General features: G+C 37.0%; 2 protein-coding genes across 2 annotated transcripts; both read right to left on the reverse strand.

The window, feature by feature from the left end:
- Positions 1 to 146: 146 nt before the first annotated feature.
- LOC110171428 (matrilin-2) lies at positions 147 to 12,106 on the reverse strand. The gene is made up of 15 exons (XM_055163388.1): positions 12,004 to 12,106; positions 9,615 to 9,745; positions 8,988 to 9,367; positions 7,977 to 8,169; positions 7,434 to 7,556; positions 5,320 to 5,442; positions 4,414 to 4,536; positions 4,207 to 4,329; positions 3,866 to 3,982; positions 3,264 to 3,386; positions 3,053 to 3,175; positions 2,511 to 2,921; positions 1,503 to 1,661; positions 1,097 to 1,180; positions 147 to 773 (listed from the first exon to the last, which is right to left on the reverse strand). Exons 2-15 carry the CDS (start codon positions 9,742 to 9,744, stop codon positions 718 to 720), a joined length of 2,268 nt encoding a protein of 755 aa, XP_055019363.1. The 5' UTR covers position 9,745; positions 12,004 to 12,106; the 3' UTR covers positions 147 to 717.
- Positions 12,107 to 14,054: 1,948 nt separating this feature from the next.
- Positions 14,055 to 21,575, reverse strand: LOC110171430 (lysosomal-associated transmembrane protein 4B). The gene is made up of 7 exons (XM_020937138.2): positions 19,862 to 21,575; positions 18,614 to 18,725; positions 18,242 to 18,318; positions 17,888 to 18,010; positions 17,726 to 17,812; positions 17,236 to 17,331; positions 14,055 to 15,357 (listed from the first exon to the last, which is right to left on the reverse strand). Exons 1-7 carry the CDS (start codon positions 19,964 to 19,966, stop codon positions 15,271 to 15,273), a joined length of 687 nt encoding a protein of 228 aa, XP_020792797.2. The 5' UTR covers positions 19,967 to 21,575; the 3' UTR covers positions 14,055 to 15,270.
- Positions 21,576 to 23,806: the final 2,231 nt, after the last annotated feature.

A 23,806-nucleotide genomic window follows, 5' to 3' on the forward strand; every position in this document is an offset into this window, starting at 1 on the left:
GAAACTAAGAAAAACACGAACGGAACTGCTATTGCTCTCATTTGTTTCTAATAACATTTACTTTTAGACGACTGCAGTCGTTACTTACTCCAGTTACATAACAAAGATACAGTTACTCTTTTGACCTCAGACATACATACAAAGGGTGAGAGATGTAGTAGCATGTTTATTATTATTATTATTAACCTGTACAAAAATATTAAATCACCTGCTATAATACAGACAAAAATACACACACAATCTTATAAAAGTGCATTAATAGTTAAGTACAATAGTTTGTATTTGCCATTGTTTTAGTATGACTCTAAGTCAGGCATGTCCAAACTACGGCCCGTGGGCCAAATGCGGCCCTCGGACAAATTTTTCGTGGCCCTCAGGCTTCCAGGTGACTTGATCCAAATTACTTTACATCAATTAAAAGTAACTTTTTACTGCATGTTTTTTGAAAATCTACCTTGATAAAGCTAATATTGAATATTTAGTGTGTGGGTTTAAGGATCATAGCATGAATAAAGGCTGATGGCTCATTCTAATGTGTTAAACATGCATGTATTCCATTTATTCACTGTATTGAGCACCAGTCTACGGCCCTTGAATTCCTCTGCTTCGTCTGATTAGATGTGTGACCCTTGATGAAAAAGCTTGGACACCCCTGCTCTAAGTGTTACTCTGATTAATGGACTTGATGGTGATTTCTTCGGCGCTGGTCATACAAGTCTATTTGCGAGCGACTTGATTTTCCAACACCTGCACCTTCTTTGTTAAAGCTTCAAGTGTGCAGGTTAAGGATGGAAATGATTCAGCATTGTAACACATTCTGAACCTAGTGAATTAAAACAAAATTAACATACATTTGACTTTTCACTTTTACTTGGATTAACAGTCTATATTTCCAGACTCTTCTCCCAAATTAATAAGAACAATTGCAATGCACACAGGATAAAAGTTCTTGGGTGATACTACTTGACATCTACTTTGGAGCATTAGCTCCATTAGATAATTTATTTGATTTGTAAGTAAGACTTACTTCAATACTTGCTCAAACATTTTTTTTTTGTTGTAAATTTACTGTAGTATTTTATATATAAAAGGATATTGTTCTTCATCATCATTTTGAACTTCTCATTGGCGTCAGTCTGGAACAGGATGATGTTTTCACATTCACACATGCTCTCATCCACTGTGGACAACAAAGACAAACACAAAGACCAGTGAGAATAGAAGTCCTCATTCAGATAAACTAGTGACAGGAGATGTGAGGGGGTCCACAAGTGGTACTAGTACTACGCCTGCTGTTGTATCACTTCTCTTCAATTGATTCATGTTACATGTTTGGTATTGAGGGGGCAGTCAGTTAAAGTACATTGTCCATTATTACCAGTATCTTTATAATGCAAAAGAAGTGTTTTTTGTCTTTGCTTTACTCTTTACTATACTTTACTCAGAATAAAGTATTACGTCATATAAAGCAAACCACGCTCAGAGATCAGATCCTGCTGTACCTTTGCATATTCGGAGCATATCCTTGAGTTTTTCTGTGATTTCTCCCATTTTTCCAAAGTCTTCCGTGTAAAACAGATGTTTTTCGTTTGGCTCTGATGCGATCTCCTTCAGCTCCTGTTCAACAGCTTTACCAACGCCCAGAGCATATATGGTGACTCCTAGAAAACAAAGAACAATCATTGTATTTTTTGTTTTGTTTTGTTTTTTTACTAAGGTACAGTTAAAACTCCTGTATTACACAAAACTCACTATTATGAGCTATGTTATAATTAGGGGTGTCAAATTATCGCGTTAATTGCGATTAATTAATTACAGTCATATTTAGCGCGTTATGTTTTTTAATCGCGTTAATCTCATTTTTAATCTCTAACTTTAGTGTTTCTGTATGTGAGTTTCTTTATTATAAAACCTGTTTTTATGTGTTGTTGGGACAACAACACACACACAAAACACATTTATACATTTTTTTATTTCGGTAATTCCACTCATTGCCGGAAAGCCACACAAAACGTGCGCAGTAACAGCGATGTAAACATCATGTTAATGTTGGCGGCGTCAGTCACACAATGGACGAGGTCGAAGAGCCAGTAGAACAGAGTCAGAAGTGCACAGGTAAAAACACATTCGTGTCTCACTTTTTAAATCTATATGAGTCTTTTGATCTGCCACAATAATGTAATAATGAATTTAAATGAAAAAACAAAACACAACTCCAGGTATATTTTTGATGAGGAAACAACATTATAACATATTAGTAGACCAGAAAATAGCACAATGTAGGACCTTTAAAGATTATCTTAAGTGCAAAAGTACTAGTAGTTATTAATTATAACACTGCTGCACAGACCTGTACTGTAAACCACTTTTAAAAGATTAGTATTCTGAATTGACACAGAATTTTGAAACTATGAATTTGGTTTGGCAGTGTGGTACAACATAAAACAATGAACATACTGTAATAAAATAAAATAAATGTAAGTGAACTGAACACTTTCTACACCCCTTACCAGATTCTTTTGCTTTGGTAGCCCACTCTGACACGTCATCCTGGGACCTCCCATCTGTAAAAACAATACTCACACGCTGCACATTGGCTCTAGCGCCCTCTCTTGGTGAAAAACTGGTCTCAAACATGTGTCTTAAAGCTGATCCTGTTAGCGACCCCCTTCCCATGTACTGCATCCGGGACACTGCCTGTTTGACATCACGGGCCGAGCTGAACTGATCTAAGGTGAACTCAGTCCGGACTTTGGTGGAGTACTGGATTAGACCCACATGAGTCCCTGTCCTGGAAACATCGAATGCATCAACAATGGTGCTTACAAACTGCTTCACCAGCTCAAAGTTGGCTGGACCCAGACTTTTAGAACCGTCAATCACAAATACAACGTCTATGACACCACTGTTGCAATCAGGCTCTGAGAAGGAAAGAAAAAAAAACAAAAAACAAGTGTGTTAATTTTGATTATAGGTTGTAAAATCACTAAGTATGTATTTTTGCAGAAATCAAAATGCATATACAATATTTGATGTGAGATTCAAATTGTACTTTTGCAGCTTTTTTGATCCTCTGCAAGTGTGAACCCTTCAAAACATTTACAGACATACGAGTCATTGGTGTTGACGCACAGATGCTCACAGCCGTGGTCTACAGTCTGACACAGGTCCAGACCTGGGAGGAAAATGATCAGGGCATGTACATCAGTAAGGCTTGGACAGTTTGGTTACTTAACATAAAACATAAATACTTTTCCACTTACTTAGACATGTTTTTCCATCTGCTCTGAGTTTGTACCCTTTCTTACATTTACAAACACAGGAGGTTTCTGTGTTTTCAAACTTCTGCTCACATCCGTGGGTCCCATCAGCACAGTGATCAATTTCTACAAGACAATGAAAAAGAAAATTGGTAAACTTCCTTGAGATTGAATATGTCACAGATAAGTAAATTAATTTAGAATTTTTATAGACGGCTTGTAAAAAACAGACTCTTAATAAATAAAAACTGTGAAATCCATTCAAATTGCCCTGACAGGGGACCACCTGAGTCTTCCTTCCTGGTAATGACCAATACAACTACTGCATGAAGACTACTCACTCAAATTGCCCCTATGTTATGTATCAGCACATCACTAGTTAAATCTAATTCTTACTTTTAAATTTGCATGCCATTTTTATTTGACCATGTGTTGATATCTTGAGAGACCACCAATGCTATTCTGATTATTAATCCTAAGAAGAGTATTGCAGAAGGTATTCAGGGTTTAGATCAAATCTGACCTCATGTAACTTTGAATTATGCAGCATATCTACAATCATGAAAGAGGAAACAATATTGAAAATATGTTCATTTTTGACTTACTTTGGCATGTTTTTCCATCAGGTCGCAGTCTGTACCCCCCTCTGCATTTACACACACATGAATGGTCTGTGCTCATAGACTCCTGTTCACAGCCGTATTTTGCACAATTGTCAATCTCTGTGAGAGAAATCAAACTGATTGTACAGACTCTATAATGACGTAATTATTCTGAAAAGATCTAGATAAGTATCTCTAGATAAGTTGAAATCTCTAGAGAAATTGAAATCTCTAGAGAAGTTGAAATCTCTAGAGAAGTTGAAATCTCTAGATAAACATTTAGTGCAGTAATTGTTTTTTGTGGATATATGTAAAGGTCATATACAGAGTGTATTAGAACCTACTTTGGCATGTTTTTCCATTAGGTCGGAGTTGATATCCTTTCCTACATTTGCAAACACAGCCTTTGTCTGTGCTCTCAAACTCCTGTTCACATCCATGCTTCCCATCGGCACAGTGGTCAATCTCTGAGAGATAATATCACAAACATGGTGTTACAAACCACTTCTAGTTCATTCACATAAGATCTACGTTGTATCTTGAATACTCACTCCTGCAGGTGTGTTTGTCTGGATTGAGCACGTAGCCCTTCCCACACCTGCAGATGTAGGACTCAGGGATGCTGATACAGTCCTGCTCACAGTTATGGAGGCCCAGATCGCAGTAGTCTATTTCTGTAGCAAACAAATGTACCAAATCAAGCAACACAGCCTACATGTCATATTGATGTTTCCTCAAATAATTTCGTTCATGCTTTTGAATGGAACTCCTGTATATACAAATAAAAAACATAGTTTGGAGTGGAGGTGCTGTCCTATGCAATTGGAAATGAACGACTGAATTATCAGTAACTTAAAGGTCCTTTAAAGTAATCCTGCTTTATTAGTCTATCTGTCTGCTGTAAGTTCAAAATGCTCTCTTCCATCTTGTTTTGTCATGTAGTGGTAGTTTTCAAGTTAACAGCTACCTTTAATCAGTAGTTCAGTAGAGATGGACAATTCCAGGGCTAAAATCATGCAACTGATTCTAGTGAAGGTGTATGGAGTTTAAAAACACAGTAAAGCAAGTAAGCAAATGACATCACAAGGTGGAATAGAGTGTTTTCTGTCTGAAACAAAACACAACACCAAGTATGTTTTTGATGAGGAAAGTTTATAACATAGATCACAAAATAGCTTAATATAGGTCCTTTAACAATCTCCTCTTAAACCATGTGCACTTAAGTCTGATGTCAAACGATGACATGAGCAGGCAGCAGCAGACTGACTGAAACAGCACACATCCTTCAGGAAATCACCCACTTTTTTCTGTCAGCATACACCACATCAGGGACTACTAATTCTCATTTATATTGGAACTCATTTAATTGGTCACTTTTCCTCTGCATTTACATACACGAACTACATAATGTTCCTTAATCACAAAATAAGGAGCTGTAAAACTGTCTCAGTGCTTACGGTTGCAGGTCTTGTTGTCAATGGTGAGCTGGTATCCAGGGCGACAGCGGCATTCATAGCCTTTAGGGATGTTGGCACAAATGTGTTGACATCCATGCTCCACCTCAGCACAGATATCTTCAGCTACAAGACATACATGAAAACATTTTTTATTCAGAAACATGAGAATATTCCCTTTACTATTTTTAGTAAAGGGGTGATTTATCTTACACAATACACAACACAATAGATCACACAATAGATACACATTATCTCACCAAATGTACAGTTTCACAGATGAAAAAATAACAATAAGTCCATGTACAGTATTGCCACTCCCCATTTCCAGTCCCATCTCAAAACATACCTTTTTGGATCAGATTACTCGGTTTAAATTATATTAAAGTTGTTTCTATTGTGTTTATGCTGTGATGGAAATTTTTATTGTGAAGAAAATATTTCTCTCAGTCTTTGTGTAAATGAATGTGATGTTTACCTGAGACCAGATCAGTCATTAATATGTGTAAAGGCTCAACAGACACAAGTGTATCCACCCTCAGGAAGCCCATTGTTGTACTACACAGCAAATTCAAAAGTAAGAAAGTAAGAGTAACGTTACTTCAAAAAATATATTTAAGTAAAAAGTAGTAATGTCTCCTACGTTTATTTCATTGTTGTCACCTGTTGTCCGGGTTTTACATAGTTTTTACATGGTTTTACAGCAGCTCTCTCCTCAAATTAAATGTAAAGCTAAATCAAAACAAGTTTATATCTCTTATATGCATATATAAACCCCAACATTGGAATTTTCTGCCATTCTCCATCTGCACTCCGAGAGGGAAGCCACATTTCACCGTCCGAAGCGTGTGTAAATATTTTCCACAAGTGAAAATTTCAATCCGGAAGTGCGCACATTTTTTTCAAGCACTCGTGTGTTGTTGTTTTTTTCTACGTAACTGCAAATTCAACGTATACACACGTTTATGAAAATAGGTAATTACAAGTACAGAGTTTTGTTCTACACATTCTCACATTATATTCTACAAGTTCTCGAATCAAGTTTACACACTCTCTCATTTTGCAACATATTTCCCTTCATACATGGATGTTAGATGTGTCAAAAGAAACCCCAAGAGTGAAAGACTGACTCCTGAGATAACATTTTTTTTGCAATGTTAATGTTTCATAATTAGCAGGACTGCCTCTATTGTGAACATTGTTATGTTTATATAATGGAGAGAAGATCTTGTTTCAAACTGTCAGACATGCTCCTCTCATTTTTGGAGATGAGCATGCCTGAATTCCATTCAAAACAAGATCTTGATTCATCCATCGACTGCTTGCATTGAAAAATCTACTTTTAAAAAATAAATGACAATCATTGTGACCTGTCCTGCTGTCAGTTGGATTTTGCAAAAATAGTATTGTGTCATATGAATTGTTTAAATTGTGTTTATTGTATGATGTGCATTGTTTTAATACAAGTTAAGTTGAAATGGAATTTTGTGGTGGTTTTCATTATTTTACATTTGTAAAAGGGATTATGAACTAGAATGACCACAGCATGTACACTGTATATAGTGAAGAAGGAGTTACTATTGAAGAGTGTAGCATGAAGAACACTCTACACTATTTCTACTTCATAAAGTGTTAAAACATAGCAATATAAAGTTATTAGTTTTTCACTATATACTAGTGTAAAAAAAAATCAAATCTTAATCAGTGTCAAATTCAACTATGAGGAGTGTGGTTACATCACTTTACCAGTGTTGAGCCTTCTACACTTTGGAAAGTGTAGTTTTAACTCATTTTACTGTGGACCCCATATGACATGGTAAAAGTGTTAAAATTAACAATATACGAGTTGAATTAACACTCTTGAATTTGCTCTGTACTTGTTCTCAAACGTAACTTCTGTTGTTGATAAGCACAAGTCTGAAACAAAAGTCACTCTGCTTTGATATGTATGTAACTTGTATTTCTGTATAAATACTCAGCTCAGATGCTCTGGGGCAGAAAGAGAGAAGGGATGACTGGAGAGAGGAGACTCGTGAGAGGCTGTTGGGCCCTGGCCAGGGCAGGCCTAGGCCCTGTCCATATCTGCTGTAACAAGAATAAGCCTAATTATTTCTCACCTCTGCATGTCTTCCCATCAGGGTTTAGGATGTACCCAGTTCTGCACTTGCAGCGGTACGAGGCTGGGCTGCTCACACATATGTGTTGGCACCGATGGTCCACCACCTCACACATGTCTCTCTCTAATCAGAAGAAATACCAGGTATATGATTAGAAAGATGAGTGCTTCCATTAAGTATCAGGTCAGGTGCTCATCAGAATCGCAATGGGAACATCATTTACAGACAGCAAAGAAAAAATCCAAGGCACTCTGACTGCCAAAATAGGGCATACTGAAGAAGGCTGCATAGGATAGTCCCATTTTCACATTAAAGAACTTTTTAATGTAGTCGGAGTGCCTGCAATTTTTCTATTTTTCAGGTGTGTTGGCCACTTTTTAAAATGTTTTAAAAAGTGTTAAATGAAGTGTAGTCCGCTGAGTCATACCACAGCTGTCATGGTCTGTAATTAATTTGATACCAAGTTGATTCCAGATACAGAAACAAAATACAAATTGGCAGTAAAGTCAAGAACATGAAGGCAACTGCACCCAGACGCCTTACCTCCACACAGTTTGGACTGAAACACAGAGATCAGAGTTTCTATTTGACTGAAGTTGGCCACAAGATGCACATGCTCTGAATGTGGCTCGCTCCCAATCGCCTTCAGTGTGTTCATATCCACTCGGCCCACTCCAATGGCAAAGATCTGTATGCCAGCCTGACGCGCCTGTGCAGCCACCTCCTCCACCTCGTCCTGTGGGAAGGAAGGGCACAATTATTTTGACTGATTATTTTGATTTGATTTTACTGTATCATAAGCATTTAAGAAAATACCGATGAAGGCTACTCTGTCTTCTGCTAAATTACATAATAACTAATCCTACTTAAATATACAACCTACAGACAGAAGATTGTAGTTTAAGTGGCAACCCACAAACCTTTAAAGGGCCCATATTACGTTATTTTTTCATCTACAGTATATTATAATGTTGTTTCCCCATCAAAAACATACCTGGAGTTGTGTTCTGTTTCATTCACACATGTTTAACACACATATTCTGCATATGTAGGTTGAGTTCTTCTCTCAAACTGAAAGCACTCTGTTACACCTTGAGATGTCATGTGGTAATACAAGAAGTGCTCCAATGTGTTTTTAAACTCCATAAACCTTCATTAAAATCATTTAGATGATTTCAGCCTTGGAATTGCCAATATCTACTGAACTAAAGATAAAAGGTAGCTGTTAACATGAAAACTACTGTCTCATGACATCGCAAGGCATTTTGAGATTTGAAGATGTAGACAGACTATAAATAAAGGATTACTCAGACATGTATGAATGAAACAAAGCACAGGTTAAATCAATTTCAGTGAATTTTGGCAAGATCTACTCTGGATGTAGGCTAGGTCTGGTGATAGTCAACTAGGTTTTTTTTTTTTTTGTTTTTTTTTAGCCAAAGTTAGTATGGATTTTTTTTTTTTTCCTAGTAATGATGACTAAGCTAAATGATGAAGATTTGTCAGGTTTTTTTTGTTTTTTTTTTCTAAAAAAGGAGAATATCGTGACATTACCTGTGGTCTACCGTCTGTCACAACCATGGCGATGCGTGGGATGAGCAGCTCCTCCGGGCGTGCCCCCTCCTCCTCTGTGAAAGCCGTGTCCATGGTATACTGCAGAGCTAACCCCGTCATGGTGCCAGTGGCGAGATGCTCCATGTTCTTGACGGCTCTCTCCACCTCTTTTTTGGTGCGGTACTTGTTCAGACTAAACTCGTTCTGGACCACGCTGCCGTACTGGAGCAGACCAACGCGAGTGGCGTCGGGTCCCACGTCTAAAAACTGCAGCAGGTTTATGATAAAAGTTTTTACTCTTTCGTAGTCGCTGGGCCGGATGCTGCGGGAACTATCAATCACAAAGACGAAGTCCAGTGGCATCATTTTGCACTGGCCCGCTGAAAAAAAACACAAACAAAAAACATTAGACGCATGTGGGTTAGGAACTCATGAGTCATTTTTATGAGGCTATTTTTAAGATGCGCCCTTAGGGTTCGATTTTGGGGATAGTTCTAATCTTTAGTTTTAAAACTTTTAACACGGAACGTTTATTTAAATTTGGGTTTAATAATCAATAATCAATAATTATTTATTTGATCAATAATCAAATGAACACAGGACTGGACACAGAAAAAAAAAACTCACTTGTTGGTTTGACTTTGTGCTTTTGGATCTCATTTTGACGTGGGGCAGAGGTTGATTCTGGACGCCGTCTTTGAAAGAGAAACCCATCACAGCTCAGAAAGCAGCAGAGTAGGAGGACCAAGCACCTCATCCTGAAAAAGAAAGAAATAAAAGAGCATTGATGGTTGATGGATGAGACTGTGAGAACTTGCTGTAGAGTACTTAGTCTGGCTAGGTCATGAACAATTGAGAAAATTAGTTTAAGAAACAGAATAGTAACATGGTTGGAATTCCTGATCTATAGATTACTCAGTGTTTCTCTCATCAACCTAAAACCAATATTAACTTCTATATTGCCTTTATTAGGTTTTGACCAAGATCCAGAAGCAAGTTCTAGATCTGCATGGGGTTCCCTGCGTGTGCTTACTCCTCCTGATGAGATGGACCAGTTAAAGGAAGGCCTCAAAAACCTTGGGATCTCAAATCTGGAAGTATGGTGCCATGCTAGTAGAAATATGTAAGTTAATGGTTATTGATAAAAATAGGAGGAACTTTCACCTCCTGCATATTTGACCTGTCCAGTTTTACATTTCAGCAAGTGACCACCCGTTAGAGCTGGTTGAAGATTTTGCTAATCCACTCTGGTACTATAGAAATTACAATGGATAAAACTAGATAAATAATAAGACATATTAGTGACAGCTTTATTTAAAACAACAATACCATTAAAATGTATTTCAATAAGGTGAAACTACCTTATAACCCTAACTAACTAAACAATACCTCAATAATTACACGAGTAGCCTACATTTTATGAAAATGCATTTTAAAACATCTGTTAAATTACAAATTGAGAACCTATCTATAAAGTATTTTCAAAGCTCAAAACTATCAATTGGTATCATGGACCACTCCTGAATGAGGGTTGGCATAAATAAACAAACCAACTATGTCTTTAGTGGGAAAATGCCAGAAGCTTTAAATTTGATCAAAATTATATCAAGTTGAAGCATGAGCAAAAATCAGGGGACCTCCCTCTGTTTGCTTAATTATATTTTCTCATTGCCTAAATGAGTAGTAGCATGATTACAATCCCATCTGTTTTTATATAAAGCCCACACAGCACCATGCTCTGCTTTTTCACTGTGATTTAAGACCCAGATTGTTTCCAGGTCTGGTTCAGATCCTGGTCCAGTCCTCAGGAGAGACATTTATGAGCTGTCATCTTCAGTGCCATGAACCAAGTACACGTGTTTCTCTGCATCAAAACACATCCAAAACTACGGTAAATAAAGAATGTCCAGGGAGGAACCTTCTCAGATTTGTGACTATTATAGATCACTATTTGGCTTGGAATAAATTTCATAGCACATGTTCTCCACAAAAACAATGCACCAGCTATAAAATAAGTACTGGTGCTGGTTAAAAGACTGAGATGATCAAACTACTTCTCTGAAGCCTGGTTAGTACAGGAATGGAAGTGGAAGACCGCTCAGAACACCTGGTACTATAGCAGTGGAGCAGCAGTGTCTGTAGTGTATGCTGTTGTCTTTTCCCTGGGTTTTTCTGTCAGTCTACTTCAGAGCAGTTGTGGATACAGTAGTATACCCTCACACGTGAAGTGAATAAATAATGTTATATAAAGCACCTCCAAAAAAGTGACATTATGATTTTTAAGTTTAACAATGAGCTGCTGAAACTTAACAATACTTTTGAAACACCAGCTATGTGCCTTGCCTTGAAAAAGCTTCAAATCCTGAACTTTATTTTCTCAGTTATTTATGCATCCTCTGTATACTTTGAAGTGAACGCAGTTTTAAATTACATTTTTAACACCTTATGGTGACGATAGCCAGTGACAAGGCTCTGGATGTAGTTTACCTACTCCTCTGGACTCACATGTATTCAATTACAGCTTATCTGGGACCAGCCAAGGGTCAGAGGAGCAGTTGAACTTTGACCTTACATATGTTAAAGTGTCTCTGCTCCTGTCTGTCACTCCAAACCATCAACAGAATGACAAACCCATGCAACACTTCAGGGGATCTGTAATACTGTTTTTCCATCAAACTTTCCTCCTGAGATAGTGCTCAAATTACCAAACAAAATGTACTGATCAGGATGACTTCTAGTATCTGTTTTACTCATTACAGGCAGTTTAATGGCTTTGTGGGATGTCGGAGGAGGAAACTCCTCTGTATTAGTAAACAAGGAACACATGCAAAGTATGTAGATGTCCCAAATCATGAATCAAACTAAATACTGAATTAATAAAAGTTAATAAATATAAAACTGTTTTAGAGAGAACAGAACTGGGAATGGTTGTTTTTTGTGTTCTTTTATTTACATTTTTGAGCCAATAATATCAATATAGAGTACATGCATCAATAGAATAAAACCAAAACCTTACCTTTTTGTGCTAAAATAGGGTATTTCTAAGTCTTGATATATATGTTCCAGTATGTTGCCTAAAAAAAGAAGTAATGAAGTGGTGAAGTAGTAGTAGAAGTAGTACCTGCTGTTGTACTGTGCTGGTATAGTCTCTAGTCAGACACACTGCTTAGACGTCTGTGGTTTCCTCCTCCTACTCTAAGTTGAAACACCTCTTTGGCCAGACTAAGCAGTTTTGAGATGGTTCGGGGGGTGGGGGGTTTGGTCATTTTTAAGCAGTTTTCTGTATTTTACCTAAACTAATGACAATTTATGCCTCTCTTTGTTATTGCCAGGTCTCAAATCAGTCAAAAATAGGGACACCTGAGACATTTCTCCTATTAAACTGGGACAAATTGCTGGTTTTGAATAAAACCACTGGGACAGGGCACACAGGGCTCAAAACTGGGACAGTCCCAGGTAAATAGGGATGTCTGGTCACCCAAAGTTAGACTTTAATCTAGGGCCGGGCATGTGAATGCGTTAATTTTTGCGTTAACTAATTATCCGACTCCGGCCAAGCTGGACCAGACCAGCCGTGGGCTCTGAGCTTCAACAGGCTCTGGTTCAAGGGTCTTTCTCGTTCTTCTCCGTCCAAATAGAATTGTGCAGTGTGGTTTTCGTCGTTGCGGACTCACTTACATAATACTATTACAGGGTATCCGTGAAGGTCCAGAAGATTTTGTGATATGATCCCGTCGATAACTCAATGTAATATGATTGGTTCAGACAACTGTCAATCTCAAACTTCGTTCCAGCCACATAAGACCCTGCAGGTGTTTCTTTAGTTCAGTGCTGGAGTCACTGATTTACCCAGATACCATTGGAAGAAAAAATTGTGATTGGCCCATTTCCATTCCATTATATTAACCCTTTGTTTCCCAAGAAATATCAGTCCAAGTTTATAACAATGATCTAGAAATTATTACTAGTAGTAGTGTTTATTACTCACTGAATAAAAAAATATATTAGTAGTACAAAAAATCATTAAATATTTTATCTTGAACCTTCATTGAATACCCTGAAGGCTCTGAGGGTTCCCCTCTGAAAGAAATGCTGTTTGCACAACACATGTATGGCTCTTTCATTTATATTTCCAATAAAAGTGCACTATACGCTACTTTTTATTTCATTAAATTCATTCATATTCATTCATTCATTCATATTCATTTGGTTTTGCGTATATAACTCGAACTCATGCAATTAATTTTTTTTTTGTCCAGCCCTACTTTAATCTGATCTTTAATTTAACCCAATCTGACCAGAAAGAGCTGACTTACTTGACTGATTTGTGCTGTTAAACAAGAGTCTCACATCATAAAATTGTAGTCCCAAGCTACCTAGCATTAGCCAAGAGTTTTTCAGTTAGTCACTCTCACCTTTTTGATGAAAATCAAACGCCTAAACAGGACCATGAACGCCTGTACAGATCACTGGCTCCTTTTTTTTTTTAGTTTTCAGACAGTCACAAAACATTTTGGGCTGTGTTTGCTAATGTGCTTTGTGTCATCATGGTATCTACATTTAGAACATCCCCAGCATCATGTCTCTCCAAAGTATTAATACAATCAGTTATCCTGTGTAGTAATTCATTAAAAGTGCAGTGGGGACAGAAGGGGCAGAAACAGCAGAGCACAGATAATGTACCAGTATAACCTGCAGCCATGACTACACTTTTCCAAAGCATCAGTTTGGAGAGAGAAACAATAGGAGCGGAGTATATTTCTAAATATAATAGGTGTGTTTAGGTTTCATTTGTCTCCTTCAGGGCTCATTGAAACAGTAGTTTGTGTAAAGACTTCCTTCGTGGATCTCCCAGTGTACCTCACATGAAGCAGTTCAGTCACATTTGCCATATAGCAGTGGTCACAGTTTTCTTATTCCAACTATTTAAGAACAAAACAAAAGAATCTACTCAAATAGGCCCACATCAGGAATAGGGTTTTAGATTTATTAATAACAACATGTACATAATAACACCCACAAGCATCTTCAATAAAACTAGACTTTATTTTAATTGTATTAACACACGTCACATTTTACTTGTTCATTCTGTTGAACTCCTGTGGTAGGAACAGCTGCCAGTACCTCTGGTGAAAGAGGCCTTTCTGTTTACATAATGTACAGTTTTTTCCCTTTCACTTTAATTGTAAAAACATAAGTTCTCCATCCTCCCCTCGCTCAAAGAACCGTAATTACCTGAACATTACATATTTATTGGACCCTAAAACATGCAACTCTTACAACAGTCTGCACAATGTGACTTTATAGACAAACTGATGCCAGATCAGTGACTTCTGGTATACACAAGTAGCCCAGAAACTCTTACAATAAACAAAAAAATATATATATTTAATTTATGGAGGTCAACTCAACACAAACAAAATAATATTATGCATGATATGTTTGGTGTATACTAGGCTGTGCATTGCATCACATCAGATTTGGGCAGGTCCATTTACTTTGGGAGCTTATGGTCAATACGACACTTATAAATAAGTTAAAGTTCACATCATTGTCAGTGAAAGATTTTGATGAAGGCAATACAATATGAGCAGGAGCAAACACAAATACCTTAGCCTTATGTTGTAGCCAAGAACATCAAAAAAGTGATTAACTCAATACAGGTACTAAAGTAAATTAGACCTATTTGCATTTACAGAGCTTTAAACTAAATGCAGTAACTGTCTGTTGTGTGACAGGAGAAATATTGTACAAGAACATAATTGTAGAATATAATGGTTAAATTTAATCTTTTGTTAAATTTTCACTGCCTGTAATCCAAAATTACAATTGCATTGAATATTACTTAGAACTTAAAAAAACATTTCATGCTTGGAAATCCTTTCCCCACAGATTTAACCTTTTTGGGTAAAATAACTTAAATTCAACCTAAACATGCCACCCATGTAAAACTGCCTACAGTGACCATACAACTCGATGTGTAAAATATTTTCAGAATAAAATTAAAAAGGATTTTGTTTTCCAATGCTAAACAAGCAGGCTATATTTTCTAACAACTGTTGATGACAGAAATCCTGTATTATTTAAACACTATTACCAAACTATCTCACAATTTTAATGTTAGTGTAATTTTACTAATTTACTGTAATTTGTATGATTTATTGGAGGGGTGTCACCTCAGTGCCCATTATAAACCATATATCCTTCCTGTGAGGTGAACTGAGAGGCAGTGAGATGTTTGCTGGGTTTTTATTCAGACCGGGTCCTGGGATATGCCTATGGTTCAAGCTGAGATAGAAGTGGCGTATGAAGGAGGAGGAGACTTCTCAGGAGGGAAAGACACAGTATCGTCATATGGAGGAATCAGCATCTGCAAGAGAACAGTCAAAGAATCACCTTAATTTGCTACAAGACTAAACACTGGAACTGTGAAATAGTGTTCTTAGTGCCCACTACCCAAACAAACAAGACACAACATGAATATTTACACAACACAGAAGGGGTTTTTATTAGTGAAAAGTAGGCCAAGACCGACCACAGCGTAATTGACCAAAATGACTTGTTCCTAACATATATACATACCAACTAAATAAATTATTTTGACAAATGAGCATCAGGCTGCTCATTTATTTTAGATAATTGCAACAGTGTTTCTTGTCAAAACAAACTGGCCCAAATCTTGCCACAACAGTTGACTAAAAAAGGAAATTTATAGATCTAAGAAGTCATTGACAGAAGTATCTAAATAAAATGCACCACATCTAGACCTGTGGTTATTCTATAAGTAAGTAACTATTCTACTAAATAAAAGCAATAATGACTATACGGATGGAAGTAGTAGATACATTTTGCACATGTTTGGCCAAGAATTCACCTCATCTGGAATAGATTAACTCCTTCACCTTTGTGTAGTAGTCTGTGGGGAAACCTAATTACACACCTCTGTAGCAAACAGAAAGAACGTAGGAGTGCAAAGGTGAAAATAATGTTATGAAATGGAATTTGGTTGGTTTTGTATGGCTTTGACATGACATGACGTCAGCAAGTTGGAGTCTGTTTCAAAAGAAATCTGTAAAATGCATTAAGCTTCCAGTGGCCCAGCGTTGTTTTCTTAGTGACTGATTTATATATAAAAAAAGAGAATTTCAGACCTTTGTTATAATAATTAGACCCTTTTTTATGTGTGCAATACATTTTTTACTCAAACTATTAAAGGAGGAGCTGAGATTGAAACTATTCACCTACAGCTTCAAACCTGGTAGTATGTTGACCTGAGCAGAGGTCCAAGAAGCTGCCAATAATGGAAAAGTCCCCATATTCTAAAACATTTGAAACCATTCATTATTATTTTGTCCACATCCTTTGTCTTCTCCAATTAAACTAAATAATAAATGTGGGACCAGTGGTGCAGGGCCAAACCGGGGCAACTGTACTCAGACAGAGCAACCTGATCTGACTCACTGTACAACTGTACTTTGTGTTATAATGTCTGCACCAGCACCAGTGAAACTATCGCTTTTACATATAATGACTTTACGGCTGCCTGACAGACTTTTTATAGCACACGCACACACGCACACACACACACACACACACACACACACACACACACACACAAAACAGTGCTTTGGATTAGACCCTATAATAGCTCGTAATTTAGCATATTGCGGACACTGTTTTAGATTACAGCTGATCCCAAAAATGACTGTTAAAACTGGCACTGTCTGAATATTAAGATACTAGGGAGTATGTTACTTATTTCACCTTTAACTTTTTAGTAACTACACTGTCAAGTACAAGTTTTAAGTGATACTTAAGTTTCTTTTGCCTATGTTGGCAATTTCTCTCTGGAAAAAAATAATTACACAATTACTAGCCCATAAAACTTTGCATTGTTGAGCTCCCCTTTAAATTTACAGTAAATAATTGTTAAAGTAAGTTTAAATTGTTAAAGTCATTTTAAATAAATTCTAATTATGAAATCACATGCATAGCAGTATGGGCTCTAATCAGAGCAGAGGTGTGTGATGTTACAGTCCTCTAGAAAATGTTGTGGCTATTGGAGACAGCACACACTCAAGTTTCAATCAAGTTTTAACCATATGAAAGTCTACTTTGTTTACACTAAAATGGATAAAAGCTTTGTACACACTTAAGTAGCCAAAAAGTATTTACCATTTAATAGCTTGAAATTCTGGTTCATTATCCGTACAGCATTTCCATTTCTTAACTAGTGAAGGATACTTACTGTGGTGTCATTGGTGGTGATATAACTCAGTGTTTCTGCAGTGCCCCAGCTGCTCACATACATATAGCATCTCCACACACATAAAATTAGGTAGGCCTGTGAAAAAATACCAACAAAATGAAATGAAGTATATTGCTCAGTGATTTACAAACTTGACATTGTAAGGACTACCTCAGATAATATCGGTGTTTTCAAGTAACACAAAAACCTAATCTAAAGCTAATAAAAACTGGAATAAACAAGGCCTTAAGCAGAATTACAATATTCACTCTTTTGCATCTTCAATGTTTTAGTTTGCTTTTGTGCCAAACAGTTTAACCTCAAGTTTCCCTGCCATTGTAGATTTTAGACTGTAAATAAAATGTGTATTTTGGGGTTCAAATAATATAACTGAAGAGCTTTATTTTTGGAGAGTAATGTAATAACTTGTACTACTACACTACACACTGAAAACCCTGTGTCAGTAAGTAAAAAATTAAGTGAATTGTACCTTGACTATGAGAATACAGGCGATAAAAAACACCACAGCGTCGGCCATGTAATCCATGTCAACTTCTTTGTCCAAGAAATTATTGGGCTACAACAATTGAAAAAAGAATTCAGGAATGTTCTTTGTGCATATTTCCCACACAAACAAACAAATACTACTCACCAGCTGTTTAACATAGTCCTGGATGGTGCTGGGGTTAAAAATAAGGCACAGACCCACAAGAGTGTTCAGACAGAAATCAAAACACTCATAGCACAAGAATGGGATAATCCAAGATGATCGCAACTGCATAAAAGATAGTAGATGTGTTTTATGTTCAAAATCTGAAATTACTCACCCTATCCACATGAAACAAAAAACATCAAGGTGATACTATTCAGTTGTAATGGCACTGGCTGTTAGTAGATCAGTTGTTAGGTTACAAGATTAGTTTAGTTTGTACACTCAATCCATAATATAGAATATTTTAAGATTATTATTCATAATTTATAAACACTAGTGTGAAAAACTAGTTACCTTGAAAGCGCCGTATGTAGCCATTCCACTTATGATTATCATCAGCAAAGAAATGGCTGAGACAATGTATAATGTATCTGAAAAAAATACATACATAAACTTAGATTTTTATAATTAATCATGAGTAGAGACAATTTGTCAAGATGAAGTCATCAAAATTATCAAAAATCCTCAATATCTTGGTTATTATAATCATTCACAATTTAATGCCAGCAGCAGAATATTGCTCCAAGATGTGCATTCCCTGCCCACCTGCTGTGATGAGAAAACTTTACACTGAACAAGAAGCAGGGAGTGAACTTCTTTTGCTTTTTTATTCACATTTTTTTTTTATATTTAACGTGCTATCCAGTCCCGTCCATTAGTACTTACTGTCGTCATCTATGACATCCAGGCCACTGGAAAACTCTGTGCTGATCAGTTGGTACATGTGTGGATCCCACAGTGCAGGGAGCACGATGGTCAACACCACAACATTGAAAAGCTGAAAATACAAAGACATCAGCAGTGTTTTGCGTTATGGTGTAGTCATCTGCACATGTTTTCACAAGGCAACTGTGTCTGCATGCTTTTCCAATAACCAAGGCAGGGAGAGATGCAGAAACCATTTAGATAAAGCTGTAAAAATTTGCGCAAGTTGCATAAGTTGAGTTGTCCTTAGGTTTTGTAGAGCCAAATGAGTGGATAAATAAAAAGTGCCCTTTGCTCCATCAGTTTGGGAGTTTTTGGTAGCTTCTGTCTTTATTAGAAAGCAAAAGACAGGCATTATTATAACTTCTATAAAATGAATAAAAAGGAATCACTGAGTAGGATGAATCCTGGACATTGGTGAAAGATGAGGCCACTAAAGTGAGACATAACCCTTTGTTTTGATGTAGCCCTTGGAACTAAACATGTTTGTAACTTAAGAGTGTTCCCCTTGACGAGAAGCAATGGAAATTTCTTGAATAAAGTGTGACACAGAAGCTGCTCACCTGCTACCTGAGGAGGCCTACTGTTAATTTATTCATAGAGGGAGAAACACCGTATTTTTCCACAAGATGAGTTTGAAAGAGCAGAACAATCTATTACAATAGTTATCCCAGTAGCTTATCTGATTTGGTCAAGCTGTCTTAAATCTGCCCGAGTTACATTGCGCATAAATAAGACTATAACATTACTGAGAAAAAATCAAACAAACAAACAAAAAACATTAACATCGTCCTGTTTTGGCATAGCAACGATATGACATTAAACATATCCCTTTAGCATGTATTTATACTCCACAGATCTGACGTGTAGTGCCGTAACTACGCTACATTACTATTGTGTCTCCCTCGTGAAAAATGGGTTTAATCCATAGACTGTATATGGTTTAATCTGCGGAACATTCTAGACAAAGCAATAACATTTCCATGGAGACAAGCAGGTAGCAGACTCTTCACTAGAAATATTACGCAGTGCACCTTTAAGGATGTGAATGGCAGTATGAAAACAGGATTCGCACAACAACAGAAGCACGCATTTTTCCTCCACAATGGACACATTTCTGTTAATGAACATCAACACTATCAGCACTATCTCGGCCAAATGCACAAAGCTGTACTCATGCTAAATAAACGGAGAAGCGACGGTGCTCACCATGTGCCAGACACCGAGGATGATGGTCCCTGTGCGGACATGGCAGCACAGGCAGCAGCTGGTAGAGGACCGGAGCCCCGGCGACAGCAGCGACATCTTTCCCATTTACCTTGGCTGATGCTTCAGAAAATAACGTTACATCGGTCTAGTTTGCTGTGAGAGTAAAAAACCTCACGGGTTAGTTCAGTCCTAATGTGGAGCCTGTAGAGAGATGCCGAGTAGCAGTGGGCGTCCTTTAAATGCGCTTCAGAGCAGAGTAACCATAGACTATACACGGTCTGAGATGAGCGCAGAGCTGGAGCGGAGGGGGTGAAGTGAACGGAAAGAAGCGCGGACTTCCGGTTTCACAATAAAAGAAAAATAAACAACATGGTAACCATGGAAATACGTGGTTACCAACCAGTTCAAGTTGTACTGGAAAATTACTTTAGTCAAAAACTACAAATATAAAGCAACAACAACTCTCTGCATCCATTTGTGACGCGGAGGGTTATAATCCAGCATTATCAAAGCTCTTTCATAACATAGCTATAGCCACTATATAAAGACTAACATTTTTGTAATGAGCTTTTGTTCTTTACTCTGTGACGAGATCAGTATCCGTCACCTGTTTAAAATGTTCCCCTAAACAAACAAGTGACCATGGACGGTCCTGGCATATCATTACATTAAACAGGATTAACTTACTTCAACTCTTAGTCATTATTTAAAAGCATATGACAAGAAGTGAAACAGTGAGATTGTCCACTGACAAATAAACATACTTTGCATGTTTAAAAACTCCACCAGGTGCTTTAGAACATATTATTGTGTCAAAGCAGTGACCACATCCTGATACTGACAAGACAAGTCACGGTGATCAGTGACTTGTATTTGGATGTTAATTATTTTAAGCTTTGCATTATTTTGAATGCTCGTGGGTAATTGTAACTGAAAGTTACATTTTTCAGTTAGCTAAAATATGCACTACCAATCAAGTTTGGATACACCATCTCATTCAATCAACTATATGAAGTAAGATATATGGAATTATGTAGCAAAGGAACAAAGTTAAGTAACTTTTTTTTTTAAATACATAATTCCATATGTCTTGCTTATATACTTGATGTCTTTTGTATGTATGCAAAATATAGAAAGTAATAAAACTTTTAATAAAACTTTTGACTGATAGTGTATACTCAAATACTTCAAGGCTATACCACTCTACTACATCCTTGCATAGATTTGCATTATATTAGATGTAACATTCAACAGTTTGAATCTTTTCTATTCTGTAACTCCACATTTTCCTCTTATACTTTATGTATTGGTTGTTAAAAGTCAGTTTCCTGGCTTCTTGCTGTGAACTGTCCACACAGAAATCTGCTTCTCTGCACCAAAATGCCGTGATGATGTCCATCTGTTCCTCACTGTCAGATCACATTAAAACTTCATTCTCACTACACCTCAGCTCTGCCCCCTCCCTCCCCTCCTGTGGCTAGGACTCAGACCTGTGTTTTACGCTTCATTTAGGAGCTCAATATAACTCCCAAGTTCTGCCCAGTCCGTGGACACTTATGGACAGGTTGAAGGGAGATTTTGGCTTACATTTGAGTTAATGAGAAAGTGAGAATAGTGGTTTGACAGAGCTGAAGCTTAAGCTGGCAGTAAGAAAATGTACCTTGGACTTAACTGTTTGAAAAGTTTAATGTGATTTCAGAATTTTTGGCCTAAAAAGTGGAAGTTTGACTCACCTGAAATAGTAGAGAACGAGGTATCCAGCTGATTCTTCCTTCTCAACAGGATCTCCTCTCTCTTCAGAGCTGCCATGTACTTGGAGTAAGACCATGTTAACTAAAAGGACATACAATAGTTTTATTATTGTAGAGAGAGGAAATCATTTGTATGTGGACGGTGTGAATACACAACATTATGAGTTTATGACCAAGACTAGGCCTAGGTCACTATAACACATTCTCAAGCACAATATATTACAGAGAAATACCACGATGAAGCAGAATAGTCCTCATAAACCAATTTTAACATATACCTGTCATTAAAAGGCCTGAGCTGCAACAAATAATTAGCAGATTGAAACTATAATTGGCCATAAAAGTTAATTATTCAAACCTCTACAACTCATTACAACAAAAATCTCCCCATTATTGCAAAGAAAAAGTCCCTGCGATAAATACTGAAACCCAAAATATTATATAGTTCCAGCTTTCACATATTGAACCATAAGTCAATATAGTTAAAAATTATTATCATGACAGGTCTAACCAAGACATTTCTGGACAATTGTGGAATGGGAAAGAGCTAGAGTAACTGTACTGGTATCTTAGCTCTTAATACACTCTCCATTTATTTCTCATCTTTACTGTACAGTCCATTCTTCTCTGAGTCATTAGAAAATCTAGTGTCTTTTACACAATAGTGCAAATCCAGTCTAACTCGATCATAAAAATACATAATACGTAAAAATTAGCGGCTACAGTTGCTCCCCAGTTGGACTAAAATCACTGACAGTTATCAGAGGAAATCTTTCCATTAGTTTTGGCTCCGCTCTGAGAGATACAATGTTATACCAACATGCCTATAATGATTGGTCCATTTATGAAAACTGAACTCATACTTATGGCCGGAGATGGCGTGAACTGCAATCTACCCTGGGTTTTAGACAGTCTTTGGACTGTCTGAAAAGTCCTCTTCATCATCAGCCTCTTCATACTCATCTCTGAAGCTATACTCCTGCTTTTGCTGCTCTTCCTGAAAAAAAATACAAAAAAAGTTTACTTAATTCCACTACTCTAATAATAGTTTTATAATAATAAAATAACTTTTAGCCAGGACAGTATTTTCAATGTTACTTCACGTGTCAGAAATCCAAAATTCATAGATTCATGAGAAGCGGTCTGGATCAGATCAAACTTTCATGAAATGACTGTGCATCTTAGTTTTACGCTGAACAACTCCCATAAGTGAGTGGAAATATAATGTTTTTTCTATACAGAAGAAATACTGTTGTACTCTTAAGAACACATAAAAGAGTAGGAGAGATTCCATACATACGAGCCTCAAATAAAAAATAATCAACAAAAGTTTACTTTATCTACAGTATTTTAAAGAAAAGATTTAAGAAGGTGATTTAACACTGGACTCAGAAGACAATAGGTCCTTATGTTTGTCCTCCTGCTTTTCCTCCTCCTCCCCCCTGCCCTAACCTGTACCCTCCTCCTTCGTCTTCCTCCTCACCTGTCGCCTCCTCTCCTCCTTTTCCTCCTCTCTGCATTTCGGTCATCTCACTCTGGCTCTGTACTTCAGTCTTTACTTCTCAAGCAGTTGCAGCAGCTGTTCTTCTCGAAAACTGCTCCTGAGATTCTCAAACTTGGCGCCAAAACCTCAATAGCTCACTAAACACTGACATCTGCAGACAAAAAAAAACATCCATCAAAACCTGGCCCATTATTATTAAAGAAAAACTTGAAGGGGTATTTAGTGCATCTAAAGAAATTACTTTCTCTTTGCATAATATGACCATAACCAAATCACAGACACATGTGTTTAGTTAATACTTGCTCTCTACAGCTTTGCTGATGAATTGGTGGTTTTTGGTGGTTAAGAATTTATGCTCTTATCAGTGCCCTACTCTCCTCTCTTCCCTCAGCAGTGTCCTCCTCTCCTCTTTCTCCTCTTTCAGGTGAAGTACCACCTAATATCATGTTTGGCTTTAATAGTACTATCAGATAGGCCCAGTCTGTATCAGGCCTAAGTTAGGGCAAAACCAAGTTTAGAATTAGACTAAATCATGCTTTGAACCTGAACAAGGACTAAATAATAATTAACCTAAGGGAGGACAAAACATGAATAAATTAAACCAGGTTAAAGCAATACGGTTACATGTTATGGCACAATCCAAGCAGAATTTTAAAAAAAAATAAAAATTTTACTTCATTTTCAATCTGC

Source organism: Boleophthalmus pectinirostris, unplaced genomic scaffold (genome assembly GCF_026225935.1).
Source record: "Boleophthalmus pectinirostris isolate CB_2022bp ecotype Guang Dong unplaced genomic scaffold, ASM2622593v1 HiC_scaffold_6, whole genome shotgun sequence".
NCBI classification, from domain to species: Eukaryota; Metazoa; Chordata; class Actinopteri; order Gobiiformes; family Gobiidae; genus Boleophthalmus; species Boleophthalmus pectinirostris.